Source organism: Pteropus medius, unplaced genomic scaffold, assembly GCF_902729225.1.
Source record: "Pteropus medius unplaced genomic scaffold, Ma_sr-lr_union100, whole genome shotgun sequence".
In the NCBI taxonomy this organism is placed as follows: Eukaryota; Metazoa; Chordata; class Mammalia; order Chiroptera; family Pteropodidae; genus Pteropus; species Pteropus medius.
The window spans coordinates 12,606,631-12,622,440 of record NW_024352787.1 but is presented as its reverse complement, the minus strand read 5'-3'; the positions used below and the strand labels follow the sequence as shown (position 1 = coordinate 12,622,440).

At 44.3% G+C, this 15,810-nt stretch overlaps 1 protein-coding gene across 3 annotated transcripts in view; it reads right to left on the bottom strand.

Annotated features, from left to right (window-relative positions):
- Positions 1–867: 867 nt before the first annotated feature.
- Positions 868–15,810, bottom strand: part of CDHR3 (cadherin related family member 3) — a 60,498-nt gene continuing 45,555 nt past the window's right edge. For 2 of the 3 annotated variants that reach the window (XM_039849067.1, XM_039849068.1), the window contains exons 12-19: positions 14,528–14,754; positions 12,328–12,499; positions 10,558–10,808; positions 8,486–8,667; positions 6,395–6,408; positions 5,156–5,190; positions 3,351–3,399; positions 868–1,871 (exon numbers count right to left, since the gene is read on the bottom strand). In XM_039849067.1, the coding sequence (XP_039705001.1) occupies positions 1,573–1,871; positions 3,351–3,399; positions 5,156–5,190; positions 6,395–6,408; positions 8,486–8,667; positions 10,558–10,808; positions 12,328–12,499; positions 14,528–14,754 (1,229 nt within the window). In that variant the 3' untranslated portion in view covers positions 868–1,572. The remainder of the gene's footprint in view (positions 1,872–3,350; positions 3,400–5,155; positions 5,191–6,394; positions 6,409–8,485; positions 8,668–10,557; positions 10,809–12,327; positions 12,500–14,527; positions 14,755–15,810) is intronic. The other variant, XM_039849069.1, reaches the window with a different exon arrangement.

Below are 15,810 nucleotides of genomic sequence, written 5' to 3'. Positions count from 1 at the left end.
CCTCTTAAGTTCTGCATTTGCAGGATGGATCCTGCCTGCCCCCTACAGGCCATTGTGGGGAGTTCTCATCTGGCTCCCCAACTGGGAAGAGGGTGCTGCTCTAATGCACTCTCGCCTGGTTCTATCTTGTGAGTACTGAATTAGTGTCTCAGCAGCTGGGGAGCAAGACATGGAGGGAAAACAAGGATTTCTCAGCTTTTTCTAGACGTACGCCAAAGAGTTCCATTTCCCATCACATCATGGTATGGTTTATTTTTAGTTCATTGCTCATACCCACAGGTGAAAATCCCAGTTGCAGGGTTAGCTGGAGCTTGCGTCTCCACTCTGAGTCCTGTGGTTCTCCTCTAATAGGAGGCAGGGGAGGAGCAGGGCAAGGAGGTTGTAAGATTGGTGTTGTTTAACTTTAAGAAAAAGAGTGACTCGTTTCAAGAAAAATTTTAATCCAGATGGCTAAAATTAAAAGGACTGACAACACCAAGTGTTGGCAAGGAAGTAAAGCAGTCGGAACTCTCAATCATTGCTGGTGGAAGTGTAGATTGGAGCCACCAAATTTGGAATTCTCAGCAGATTCCAGCAATGGCTTGATCATTTCCAGTCCTAGGAATATGCTCAGAAGAAATATGCGTTTATGCTCATTAGAAAACATGTACAAGAAAGTTCCTAACGCTGTGATTTATAATAGTGAAAAACCTGAAGCAGTCACCCAAATACAGAATGGATAACTAAATTGTGCCATATTCCTACAATAAGATAAAACACAATAGCGAAGAGATCTGACTGCTGATCATACTCCAGTTTTTGAGTATGACATGGGTGAACCTCACAGACATGATGCTGAGCAAAAGAAACCAGACACGAAAGAGCACATTTTGTGCAATTCCATTTATATAAAATTCAAAAAGCCAAACTAATTTATGACAATAAAGATTAGAATAGTGGTTGCCTCTGGGAGGAGTCTATAACTTATATCTGTGCACTTATTAAATATAATTTATACCTCAATAAAAAAAAGAGAGAATAAAAGAAAGTGTCTATTGTTTTCTTCTTCCCAGATAAACAGTTCATTATTCATTTGCTCACTTTTTTTCACTGCCCTGCTTCTTTTGAAAAAGATTTCCAGTGACTTACAAAGGTGTATGGTGTTGAAATCTGGGTGACAGTAAAATGAGGCCAGCAAAATAAGGTGAAATCGGATGTGAGGGAGGTTCTTGGCATTTATGTCAGGGAGCTCTGCACACTTCCTAGGCGTGATCCGAATGGAGTTTCCCAGCAGTCAACGGGAAGAAGCAGCACAACGGTTCTGCATCCGAAAGGTAACAGTCCAGCTGATCAGAAGCACAGAGACCTGAGAGAAGTTTCTTCTGTACCATCTCAGAAAAAGGTAGCTAAGCGATCGAAGCCCTTTCTGTTGTTTTAAACATCCCACTTGGGACTCTGGATCTCCAAGTCCCTTCAGGCCACATTTCGACTTTTATGGAAACTCAAATGCCCTCATGGAATTTAGGGTCAAGGTCCCTCCCTCAGTAAAGGTCCCTCCCCTGTGCTCCGCCATGGGACCAGCAACCAGACTGCTTAAATTCCTGGATGCAGCTTGGGGGAAGACGTGCTCGAGAGGGTTCTGTTCTTTGGGATGCCTGGCTTGCCATCCTGGCTTCTGAAACCAGGGCCTGCAGCCTCTGCCTGCGCTTGGCCACTCAGCCCATCTCCTTCCTTGTCGGTGCTCCTCAGTGGCCTGGTCCCTTCCGCAGAGACCGCTCTGCTCAGTGCAGCTCCTTGGGGTCCAGACTCTCTCCACTTTGGCATTTCCGGTAAGGGATCTTTCCACCTTCTGGCTCCAGTTTTTGAGTTGAATTCATATTTTGCCCCAGTAACTAGGGAAAAAATATACGACAACCATATAAACAAAGGAATTCAATTGATTCTCTCTTCCCCCATCTCCACCCTGCTCTATTCTCACCCCCAGGAAAAGATGAAATATGCTAAAAGGTGTGAATCACTTAGATAGAAAGCAGGCTTGTGAAGAGCGCAATAGTTACTAGCCTTCCCTCTCCACAGCTCCGACCATACAGGTAACAAATACCATGCCTCTGTAGATAGAAAGGTTTAGGAGATTCTCAAGGCCACCTCAGTTTCGAGATTAGAAGGCCACATAAATCTGGAACTCCATGGTAGCTTTGGCTAAATTGAGTTCAATTTCTAATAGGGTTACCCATTTCATTCTGATTTGCTTGTTTTAAAAGTACCCTGAATTCCTGCTATTAAAAGGAATTCACCAAGTAAGGAGGAAAAGACTTTGATTTTTATTTATATTAGGTCAGCGGAGATTTGTAGACACAGACACACAAATCTGGCCCCAGTTGAGATGATGCAGAGAAGCCATTTTTACTGTGTCTGAGCCAGCAGACACTAATTGATGTGTCTGTTCACGTTCGTCCAGTTGGCTCATTTCTCCCTTTTTTCTTCTCTCAAACACATAAATGCAAGGTACCGGCCTGGGTCCTGCCTAGCTTTTACCTCGGAGTTTCAGGCGAGCCCCTGCTCCTGCCATTTCTATGCAGCATGAGTGGCCTCTCTGCTGAGGATCCCACCAGCACTTATGCTAATGTGGGCACATTATGGTAACAAGTACCTAATAATAGAGGGAAATTTAATTCCAGCAGCGGCAGCAGCCTCTCCTGGAGAGGAGCCATCCTCCTTCCGAGGAGGACCGATCCGTTTGCATGTGAGTGGCAGGAAGCCAACACACTTGCTTCCTGAATTTGGTTTCCTTCCCTTTATTCACGTCTATAATTGAGCCTTTGTAAGTGGAGGGATGTGTGTAAAGGAGCTAAATTTGGAGCTGATTTCATGGGAGTGATGAGAGCTCTGGAGGCCAGCTTTACCTTATGTTCATCTTTCCGACCAAGAAGAAATTCTTGGCCCTGATCTAGAAAAAAACAAGCCAAGCTTGCCATTTCTCCATATCTCTCACTACCAAGAGGATGGTGTTGGAAGCATTCAGAAAGGATGCGGGGTAAGGGTTGAATCCAAATAAGCAAGAAAAAAAATGTGGGTTCTTGAATTCACCAATTCCCTGAACTGGTTCATGGATTAGGCAGAGGGGCCTAGACAGAGGCATGGTCCTTGAGTGGAGCCTGGAGGTGGAAACTCTATGAGGCCTCACACGTGATCATGTGTATCTGCAAGCCAACTCAGTTCAGGGCTGATCTCATGTTGTACAGAAGCCTAGAAGGGTCAGCGCTGTATAGGCAACATAACCAGAGAGACTGACAAACTGAGTTAAGAGAAGAATATCAGAATATTCTGGAATATGCAAAACACTCTGATGGGTGGCACTACCACTTGATTACCTGGGTCTATGGCTTCTCCATCAAAGACAGTGCTCATCTGGATTGTTTCCTAAAGAGAAGACAGAGACAGCTTTAAGCCCAACCCTTCAAGCCTCCCCTCAGGCAAGGCCGCTCAACCTCACAGCCCCAGTTCCTTGACCAGAGTCTTCTTGACATTTAATTATTCAATAGGCACTGTGCAAATGCTGGGGACACAGCTGTGAACAAGGCAGGTGGGGTTACTGCCCACACAAAGCTAGCAATCAAGTGGGCGCCATTGACAAACAGGTGGTACAATACAGAGTGATAAGGGCTATGATGGGGAATATAGGATGCTATGGGGGCACAGGTGGGAGTGAAAGGAGGACATTCAATCCAGACATGGGGCATATGAAAGCACCTGAGTAAATGATATCTAAGCTGCATAGAAGGAGGAGCAGAAATGCCCCGCAATGCCAGCTGACGTCTGCACTGCCGAAGTGGGGTCTGTCTGGCAAACGTGCAAGGCAGGCGTCGACGAGCACCCACGTGCTCCCAGTCCAGGTTCCGGCTGTGTCCCCTTGCCTAGTCAGTGCAGTGTTTCATCAGGGACTAACCTGCCTTATCTAAGTTCTGTGCTCCTTGTCTTCCCCTCATCTGCGCTCTTGAATTCACCAATGGTGAATGGTGAATTCACCAATGGTGCCCTCCAGTGGTGCCATTCTTTATGCTCATGAGGATGTTTGGAGCTTAGTGGGCCCTTCAACCACCAGTTTTTATCTACTCACTTGCCCATAGCTCCCCAACACTGAAGAAATAGGAATTAGAGCCCATATGGGTTTCATCCATTTGATCAGCTCAGCAGCCTTACTTTTTTATGGTTGTTGGGATTTATTTATTTAATTGATTAATTTAATATTACGTATTTCTAAGGCAGTCTCTGAGCGGCATCACCAAGGGTACTTGCAATAAGACCTGGAGACAAGAGATTGCTTCTTCCTCCTGCCTGTAGACAGACCAAACCTATAAGTACTTATGTGTATGAACATGGAGCAAAAATTACAGCACACCAGATTGTCCTCCTCATTCCCTAAAGTTATGGGTCTTGGATCGTAACAAAGTTTTATCATCAGGTGATGGAGCAGAGCTGGGGAGCGGGGAAGGGGTGTCACCTTCAAGTTTCATCACTTCCCTGTGGGTGGATCATGTTCAGTTAAAAAAAAAAAAGGAGGTAAAGTGGGAGGTGACTCCCCAGCTGTCCTATAACACTTTGCATCTGTGTGACTCTTAAAATTTTTCAAAATGTTTCTCTACCTGTTATCTCTACCTGTTTCTCTACCTGTTATCTCAGGGCAGGTGCTCTCACTCCCATTTCACAAATGAGGACTCTAAAGCTAAAAGAGGCTGAGGGAGTCCACAAAGTTATATGGCCAAGTGGGCAGAGCCACTCCCAAACCCAAGCACTGCTCTTTATCACTTTTTCCAAAAGGTTATAGAAGAGCAAAGGAAAAATAAATCCCATTGAAGGCTGAAGCTTCAATTCTGGTCTTCAAGCTCCTCTCTCCCAACTCACTCTCCTGGAGAGCTGGTGTAGATAATAAACACCACTATTTAATATTTATGAAATCTAGTTCTTCTGCAAATATATCAGCAGACATGTTCAGTGGAGGGAACAAATTCTATCAGGAGCTCGTCACACAGCAATCTGTTCCAGTGGCCAAATACAAGCATCTCCCTGAATGATAAACACCCCCATGAGGCTGTGGCAGGGCCTGCTTGAGAGGGGGATGGGTGCCCCCATCATCCCCCACCCCCAAGCCAGGTGCCCCACAGCCAAGCACACTTACCACGACAACTTCTCCCTTCGTAGACTTCATTTTGGCTGGGAATAGAGCAGGCAGACGTTAAGCTTCTTGGACACTAAATTGACCTTAAAATTTTACTCCCGCAATGGGATTTCTCTTAAACAGCCTTTGAAATCAGTATTGCAGACCTAGCAAAATATTTCCTGTCTGTCAACATTGTTTGTTGATGGCTTTCCATCTTCTCAGAAACACACATACACACACCATACATGGAACTAAAAAAAATATATTTTCTACTCTTTTTCCAATTTATTGTTATTATTGGACCTAGGAAATTAGTTTTTAAATGGCTTTATAGGTAAGAAAGATTGAGTTGATATATTTGTTTGTAATGTGAGGATTCTTTGTATCCATTCCCTATGCCCTTTTTAAAAAGTAACGAGGGTGAGAGTTTTCAAAAATCTTATTTATTAAAACCATCTCATTCAGTATGACTAATAACTGTAATAATCAAAAGTCTAACCCTGCTTAGATGTGCCTTGCGTACGTCAGACACACACGCCTATGGATAGGGTTATTAAAGCAGTCATTTTCTAAACACACACTTTCTAATTCTTTGTCTCATCTCTCCCCACAGCCTGGATTCTCCCTGAGACATCAGGGGCCAGGTAGTGACATCTCCTCAAGCTTGGAGTTGGTCAGATGGCTCTTGCTCAATTCACCAATGCCCCTGAAATCATTCAGTTCTCACAGCCCATCTGACCACACCCAGCAACCCTTTCTAACTAGCCTGATCAAAATAACTTGTGAAAATGATCAAATCCATTACAATCTGAGAATAAAGCATCTGTCTAATACAGAACATAAGCTGTCCTCAGGAGGGGTCACGCCCCTCTGCGAGCAGCAGAGCATAGATATTGTCTGTGTTTAACCTGCAGAGAATTCTTCATTCCTGTCCCACTTGGTGGGGAACAGACCTCTAGGTGCTTAAGTTGAACTAGGAGGTGACTCTGGTAGGGAACAGGTGGACCAAAATGAAAAATCCAAGTGAGCCAATGACACTGTGTACCCGGCCCTTCCCTTTCTCCAGCTACGTGTGACCTCTGTTTCATTCCATCTATGGATGTTGTGGTTGAAAACCCACCAAGACATGATTGCATGTTGATTCTCTGCCAAGTTGGAGCCCTTTCATGTAGTACAACAGAACAAGCATAAATAAATAAACAAACAAATAAAAAACAACAGCAACGAACAAAAGGGATAGGCATCATACACACATACCTCCTTTCTTCACCCTATGGGAGAAAAAAAAAAAAAGAATAGACAAGAATTAACCTGCAGACAAGAGATTATTCTGCACAGGTACACCCACTACAGCATGGGGCTTTTGGGTAAGTGCGGTCCTTGAGACCCAGGAGATGATTGAAAGGGGCCAAGGATGGGGACTAAATCGAAGGCTGGGCTCCCACCCCTGCTCCAAATAGAACAGCTCCATCACTATTGGTTTGGGACTAAGGGGATTCTGAGAGTTTGATAAGTTTGAAAACTATTGCTTTGTGGAACTTGAGGGAATATAACTTCTCTGATGACACTGGGTGAGGGCATAACAACCCCAATCAGACTGGCCAGCAATTCTTCCTACCCTATTTTTCTCCCTAGTAGCTAGCTGAGCTGATGGCTTAGCTCCCAGCAGGAAGGTTGGAGGGCTAGCAGTTAAACTCTGGTTACCTGTATCATGAAGAGTTGGACTTGGACTCTAAGACTCTTCCCATGATAACCTTAGATTCTATAATACTGTGACTCTAATTTCATTCTATCTTGCTATTGGACAAATATTGGCTGCCACATGTTACAACTAATTTCCAGAGAGGACAGGTCTGAGTCTGAATTACTAGCTAGGTTTTCTTTTTTAAGACAACCATGTTGAAAATGATTAATATTTAGGATGTAAGTTAAAGCGACCAGGTTCAAGGTGCATATTTAACATTTAACCATAAATTGCGTGAGTTGCAGCATCTATTAGATGACATCCTTAAAGAACTTCCAACCAAATCCCATTGCAGAGAGCACAACCATCCTTACAAGCTTAGGCATTACTCTTTTGGAGCCAAATTTTTTTCTTCAAATCAATTTGGTGTAGAGTCCAAACAAAAATGCCTTTTTTAATTTCAGCAGATGCTCAAGGATTTCTTACCTTGAAGTCAAGGTTGCCAATAGCAACAAACTTCCCTAATAAAAATGGCAAAATGCAAAGTACATCTTTCTGCTAATGTCTTATACTTTTATACAGTCTTTCATCCATAGGTTTTAAATTATTTGATAGTATTAGTTAATCTTCAAAATACCTTTAAAAGGCACATGAGTCTTATCACCCCTTCTTTTTTGCCAGTGAGAAATTCCAAAACTCAAGTTCTAATACCCCAGGATTCTTGGGTTATAGCTAAACTTGGAATCTAGAATCCTGAGCGCAATCAACCATAAAAAATAATGCGACAATATTTTTTAAATAGCGTATTAAGCATTTACTCTACATCAGGAACAGTGTGCTAAGTGCTTTCTTTGCATATGGTCATCTAACAGTTTAGTTTTCAAATAAGGACACTGAAATTCACAGTGGTCGTCACTTCCCCAAAGCCATATACCCAGAAAATGGTAGAGCTAGGATTTGAACCCAGGCCTTGTCTAATTCCAAAGCCCAGCCTTAGAACCATCATGCTCTTGTTGTAAGAGCTAATGAGACTCAAGAAACTGGCTCTGGGGGAAGCTCGGTGTTCTTTTCACTTCACTCTAGTACCTCATTTTAGCCAGTAAAAGAGACTCCATAGGGTGTTACAGGAGAGAAAACAGACCTATGTTTGCAGCTCTTGAGAAAGAGAGATCAGGGCCACGTGCAAAGTAACAATGGTTATTTAGTCACACAAAAGCCCAATTGAATCACTGCAGTCAAAAGCTTAATTTCCTTATCAGTTTTTTGTGTTTCCTCTAATTTCAGCCCATCCATTCAAGATTTTACAAATAAGAGCATAGTATATTCTAACACTACTCACAACTGGGCTTTTTTTTTCTAAAGTATTTATTCAGGGCAAGTCACTAAGAGATCGAAGCCCCAATTTCATTGCGAACACATCAAGGACAAGGCAGGTGCCCAAGAAAACCAAAGGAAGAGTCTCCTGGCCCAGCAGGTGATGAAGAGGGTATACCAGGACCAAGGGCGAGCTAGGGTTCTTTCCCCGTATGTCTTTTTCCTTCTTCACTCCAGCCCCCTCTCTACCCTGAAAAGCAATCACAATCTCTATCTTTCCCTCTCCTGATATCACTGGAAACAGTGTCCTAACGAATGTGGTGGTAGGGCCCAGCCCACTGGCAACTTACAGAGGCTTCTTGTGCTTCCCAGTCTTGCAGGGACAGTGTGTGTGGATGGCTTTGGCCAACAGGATGATCAGGGAAACAAGGAGACCCAGAAGCAATATGGAGCCCAGAGTGATGACAAAAGGCACGTACCACGCTGATGGAGAATATATATTTTTCTTCAGGATCTGGTAGGTGATCCTGGGCTTGAATGACAGAGATGAGGAAGGGTGAGTGGAGGGTGGTAGGGTTTCCAACATTAGCACTCCCACCTGTCGAGTGTTTGTTTTGCCCTTTGTTCTTGTTCTATAAATTGGGCATCTGTGTACTCATAGTTCTTGCTGCTTCAACTCATCACCTTATTTATAGTCTTTCCAGACATCCATTAGATCAAAACCCAGAACATTTAGGGAACTGAAAAGCAAACCTAGGCCTAATTTTATTCTCTTTTTCCCCTTCCCAAAAGCTAAAAATTCCATGGCTTTTTTCCCCTGCCAAACGTGGCATAACCCAAGGACTAATATAGCTGTTGTCTCTCACTGGAAAGGCATGAGCCATGCAAGTTGTTTTTTTAACACTTTATAGTTTTGTCAGTGTTCACTCACTACGAGCTGCGCTGCCAGATGAGTGGGCTGATATCACAGTACAACCTCAAGTTCAGAATTTGCTTCTTAGAGTAGGAGACAGATAACAAACAAGTTATGGAGATTTCAGGAGTGGAGATCTCGCAACTGGGACACGTTGTAAGCCCCAGAAAGGTGGCAAGTCCTTACTCAGAGAATCTTACTGGATCTTACCACAACGGAAGGCCCTTAAGGCTACCTTATGCCTCCATTCGCTGGGGTAATATTCACTCAAGCACTTGGAGATGAACCTTAACCTGTTCTTGGTAAGATTCTGAGAAGCAGAATTGGGCCACCTGTCCTAGGTGGTTTTCTAGGGTTCTGATTACTTTTCCTCTGGCATCCTGCAACTATAGGGCTGCCAACCAAGGGTGTGTAACTTTTATTAGGAACAGGAGGAAAGGGGACAAAGAGTCAGCACAAACATAAGCCAGTTCCTCCAAGGTGCAGGGGGAGATGATCTTGTCAGATTCTAAGACTCTCTTCCTTTACCACACTGGTTCTATTACGGTACCTACTTATTTTTCTTCCTACCATTTACCACAATATGTAGTTATTTTATTAAATTTCATACTTGTTTGTAATCTATCTTCCCCTCTAGTTAAGTGGCTCTCAAACTTTAGTGCGCATCAGAACCTCCTGGAAGGCTTATTGAAAAAACAGATTGCTGGGCCCCATCTCCAGAGTTTCTGATCTAATAGGTCTGGAGATATAGTTGGGGATTCCAGGTTCTAACATCTTTTCTAAGAGGTCGTGGTGATGATCATGGCTGGGTGAGGTATAACTCTAATATTTCGGAGTGGGCCCAAGAATATATAATTCTAATAAATTTCCAGGTGATGCTGATGCTGCTAGTCTGAGGACCACACTGTGAAAACCACTGACCCATACTATAAGTTCCATGAAAGTAGAGATCATTTGGAGCTTGCTCACCAAAGTGATTGGCATATTATAGGTCTTAAATCAATATTTGTAGATTGAATGAATCAATTTTAACAGAGTAGAGGTGGGGAGTAGGGTATAGATTGGTACATGGTGACTCTTCAAAAGGAGTGGAGAAGGGCACCTAGCAGCTACCTGCTTTCATAGATGTGGACTTGCCATGGCTCTTAAGAGCAAGCAGAGAAGGGGTTGTCAAAGTAGCAACTGGCCATGTGCCCCTGAAAATTGTCTCCTGTGCTACAAGCACCACATAGATGGTCAATACCTGATCTATCACAAGTCCCTGAACAAATGCACACCTTTGTTTACCGGAAGAGGAAAACTCAACGGTTCTCCTAGTCCCAGGTCTAATTCGAACCTTTATCCACTCTCCAGTGGCCACTCCAGTCCAGCCCATGGTTGCCATTCCTGGCAATATCCTAATATCTCAACTCTTTTCAGTTCATCCCACATTTCTCCTGGGCAAAAGGAGCTCTGTCAATGTTAATCACAAGGGATGTAACTGGGGAGTCCCTGTCCCAAAGCCCTTACCCTGGGGGCCGTGGTGACAATCGTGGTTGGGTGAGGAATGACACTAATACTCAGCGTCACTGTCCCTGTTTCAACAAGAGCCTCTGCTTTCTTCCTGCTGGACAGCAAGTTGTCATCAGTTATGTAGATGAGTAGGTTGTAGTCCCAGCTCGTATCAAGCCCACCAGTGTAGTCAAAGGGAGTTGCAAGGAGCAGGCGTGTAACGTTGGACCCAGCATTGGGAGAGAAGGTGAAATGACTGTTGACATTACCTATATGAGATATGAGACAAGGATTTGGGGCAAAGGAAGAGAAGACAGTGAGAATAAAGGTTTAGAGAAACACTGCAGCCGGTCCTTTCTGAAAACCTCCGCACCCCGGGTGCACGCAGTGTTTCCAGTGCACCAGGGGTACCGGCCATAACCATACCAGAGAGTCATTCAGTACAGAGAAACTCTTGCTCACAACCAGTTGTGGCTGAAATGAGAATGAAACCAGAAAAGGACAACGGTATGCCTGTCCCAGGAGATGGCCACCATCTTGCAGAGCATCAGGCAGAGATTCCATAATCCTAGCCTCTCTAGCCAATCCTTATCATGCAGCTTTTATTAGGTGACAACGTATAACTTACACTCAGAGCACTGAGTGGGCAGCAAGAGGCTAGAGGGGCCACATCTCTAGCCATAGGCCAGACTCACTCTGTGCCTTTTGTGGAACTTGGCTGGTCACACTGAACTGGCGACAGATGTCCTGGACGTCCCCCAAAGCAAGGTGCCTTCTAGCTTGGCAGGGATTGCAGTCCCCAGTCCTCCGGAATCCACCCCATTCCCGCCTCTCTCACAGTCTGCTGGGGCTCAGGGCTCACAGCTCAGGGAGCCAGGCAGGGAGGCTTCCTGCCCAAGCAGCCCTTGTTCATTCCTCTGGTGGCTCCAGACTCATTACCGACTGAAAACCAGTAAATGGAGCAGGAGATGATGCAATTTTTACTCTCTTAGCAGCGAGCGAAGTGCCCCATAAAGGCCCGAAGGTTCTCAGTATGGATTATTTCCATCTTTGGCAACTGCAGTCTCAAGGCAGTCTCTGCCCCTGGGTTTTGTGACTCAGCCTGCTCGAGAGGCTTCCTACTGTTCAGAGTTCATGCTCTGCCAGGGCTCAGCAGGCGGCTGAGATGGGTTTTTAGTCTTTCACGTGGAATTGCTCTGCTTGTTTGGGTTTAAATCTCTGGCCCCAGCACTTCATTAGATGAGCTATTTTGGTCTCATTTCCATTGAGGGGTGCTCTTTTTTCCCCCACAATGGTATATTTTTAAAGAGAGAAAATGAATGGAGCAGAAGAGAATTCCTGAGGACACATTTCAAAATGCATTTAATCTATTTAATCTATTATTATCCAGAGAGAGGACTGGGATTCCCTGCCCCCTACTACAAGCTTGCAGGAAAAGAGGTGGTGGAGCAGTTGCACTAAAATAAAAAATTTTAACTACACTAATATGATTCATGAATCATGTGATAGTCTGGGAACTATCAGACTATGGGGAGGTGTCACCATCAGTGGGATTCACTCTCCCTTGGGCATTTGGGCAGTCTCGTGTGGGAGTCTGAGAAGAGTTAGGTGAGAGAAGGGGAAGCCAAGAGGAGGACTGGGAGACACTGGGACTATTACACCTCTCATGCCTGCTTCCTCCTAACCATACCCACTGTGCCCACGGACTCCACCCCATACCCGCTGAACAGCGGCTAAGGCCTCTGACCCCAAGAGCCGGGCCAGGACTGTCGATGTCAGGTACTATACCTGGGCCAATGGAGTAACGAAAAGACCTGGGGCTGGAATCACGATCAGTACAAGTCAGCTTGAAATTTTGAATATTTGTGCCAACTTTCAGATCCACTGGGATGGCCAGGAAATAAGAGTTTGGGATACAAATTGGCTTTTCATCATTTTCATCCAGGATGTTCACAGTAACCTAGAACAGCAAGAAGGTGGCCATTGCTAGTAGCTAACACTTACTAAGTGCTCACTGTGTGCACCTTTGCAGACTAGCTCATTTAACTCTTTCTGAAATAGATAATATGCTCATTCCCATTCTACAGATAAGGCAACTGAGGCTTAGAGAGATTAGATAATTGACCTAAGGCCATTCAGCTGGTACCAGAGCATGCAGGTCTGTCCTACTCCAAGTCCCATACTATTGACTTCTATACTCTGTGTGTGTGTATGTGTGTGCGTGTGCGCACACACATGCATACATGTACATAATATATGTGTTATGTATATACATAGCATATGTACCACGTACCCCCATACACATTCACCAGGACACATCGGGCTCATCCCCAGATAATGCTGAATTGTTTTTCCAGTAATGATTATGGATTTACGGTGACCCCCTGTATTTTCTTGCTCACTGCCCTTGTGAATTGGAAGTTGCATCTTTAACTATGGAATATAGAACAATGGTTCTCAACCTTGGCTCAACTTTCTCAGGCCCACTCCAGACCAAACGAATTGGACTCCTTACAGGGTGGGGCCCAGGCACTGTTTTAATGTTCCCCCAGCTGATTCTAATAAGCAGCCAGGGTGGAAAACCACCAGGATAGAATGAGCACACCTGGCTGAGCCGATCTCATCTATGTCCTGGGCTATTAGCACTGCACTAAGCTGGTGGTGCTCACCTGCCACAAGCAGGGCCAGTGTATTCTCTTTCATCACAGTCTTTTATGCCTGGTGAATTGGAATATGGACTGGGACACCTGCCAGCACAGAATCATAGAATGTCAGCCCTAAAAGGGACTTATGTGATCATCACTCTTTTTAAAAGCTTATGCATTTTGAGTCGTATTTATTCTACCTTTGAAATTTGGGGATTTCGGCTATTTCTGAGCCCAGGAATAAATTGAAATGTTCATTCTAGTTAGCTCCCAAAGTGGAATCCATTCATTTTTCTCAAAAAGCTAGCCTGACAAACACTACAATTATCTCCAACTTAGTACATCTTTTCCTCAGCAGGCAATGCTGAGGCTCACACATCATTAAAAACCATTATCCTGTTAATTCAAAGCAAGTCATGAGAGGAACTGGACTAGTCAGGCATTAGGCGATCGAGTGACTCTCCATTTAAGAGACAGAGAAACTGGGACACAACGATAAGCATGGCTCAGACCCCCTTGGAAAATTGGGATCAAAGTTGAGAAATGAACTCGGTCTCCTGACTCTGAACCAGTCATTCTCTCCATCCCAGAGGGCTGCCTGCTGCCGGCTCAGAGTTCATTTTGTTTTATGCTTTTTCACTTAACTAATGGGAAAGAGCAAGAAATAGTTCCATCTTTGTGGCTATCACAATACCCTCAGATAATCCTAACCACTGACAGCACAGACCTGATAAAAACCTTGTTACTTAAAGTACAGCCCTGGACCAGCTAGCTGCATCAGCACCGCTTGGAAGCAGGTTTAGAATGCAGATTGTCAGGCCCTGCTCAGACTTGCAAACTCAGAATCTCCATTTAATCAGATTCCCAATACCAAAGGTTGCGAAGCAGTGTAACTCCATGCCAAGCCACATCATTTTAGGACCTGCCCTATCTGGTGTGTTGGGGGTGGGGAAGGAACATGGCAACACTACTGGGAGGGAGGGAGGAAATGCAAAACTATAAGACCACACCCCGCTTCTGGCACCTGTGTTTCTCTCCAGCAGCCCACCGTGAAAGCAAAGGGAGATTTAAAGGGCAACAGGAGGGTACTTGTCCCACAGAGTGGCCGTCAATCTCAGCGCGCCTCCCAGTCACCCACACATTTGGGTGTCAATCTTTATTTCCTAGGCACTGCTTTGTGTGTCCAGTTGGGCTATCTTGGACACCCATAGTCATTTCCCGTCACATCTGCAGGATATGCCCTATGAAGATCCCTTATTGCCATAGCCGCACCTGGAGGGTACCAGAGAGACCCTAAGTCAACTATTCGGGCTGGTGTGAATGCACCAAACAGCCCCACTCACAGTGGCTGAGCTCGTGTCCTCGCCGTTGGTGGCCTGGATTCGGAGAATATAGATGGGAGTTGTCTCGTAGTCCACTTTAGTCACCAGCCGGAGTTCTCCCATTTTGGGATTAATCCAAAATATGTTTGGATACTGGAGGCTGGCCCCTCCAGTGGAGATGGAGTACAAGATGCTGCTCTGCGGGAAGTCTTTATCAGAGGCTCGCACCTGTCCAACCCTAGTTCCAGCTGAAGGAACAAAGTGCCTGAAGTTAGTCCTGCTTTGGGACATGGGTAGGGTCTAGGAGCAGCGGTTCTCAGCGCCATGGGCAGAAAGGTTTTTGGAGGCCCCTTTGATGATGTCTCACATCTTCAATTCTAGTACATTCAAATTATGCTAACGAGCACCCACTAGTCACTGGCCCTAAGATCCAAGTAGTACTGTGAGGTGTAAAAGACAGTGTATGCCATTACATAGACTCCAAGCACGCCAATCATTAGGCTATCATAAACGACGCTACAAAGAACATCCTCACACATCTTTTTGCAGCAATGGTGTCTAAAAGTCTTTTGTATTTTTCACATTTTTCTATAATGAGCACGAATTACTCTTTTACGCAAGATGAAAAATAAACCATTTTTAAGAGTTTGCAACTGAGGATGACAGAGTATAGATTCTTTAAAATATAACTTAAGATTACTATATTTCCTTACAAGAGGAATGTTTTAACAAATTTTACAGGTGTCAATCAATCCTTGCTCAAAATACTGTTCCATTGCATTTATTTCACAAATCATGTTGGTGGGGCTGCTAGAGTTCCGGCTTGCCTATTTTGTAGAAGTCCTTTTTCATAAATTATACTCCTTGAGGACAGAAACCTCTTATTCAACTACATAGCCCCAGCAGTAACTGCTTGACCCAAAGTAGGTGATCAATAATTGTAGGAAGATCCGTGAATTCATAAAAAGCCTATTCCTGTTGCATTTGTTATTCACTAGGTAAGAGTTAAAGAATTAGAAGCATTTCCATCAGACCCTGTTTTGTGTTTTGTTTAAAACTTAATGTTAGGAAATGGAGACCATTATAAGAAGAGAATAAAAGAGGAAGGAGGTAATTTTAGGAGTGTTTGGTTTTTTGTTTTTTTTTTTTAAATATAGAAGTATCTATGATAAAAGGATCAAACACTGCGATGATGTCTATTATAATGGAGTTAACAGGGCCACCTTCAAACTGAAAGAGTTGGGGAGAAACTGAAGCTGAAAGTGGGGAGTCCTTTCTTTAATGTGGGAAGAGCCTGCAGAAGT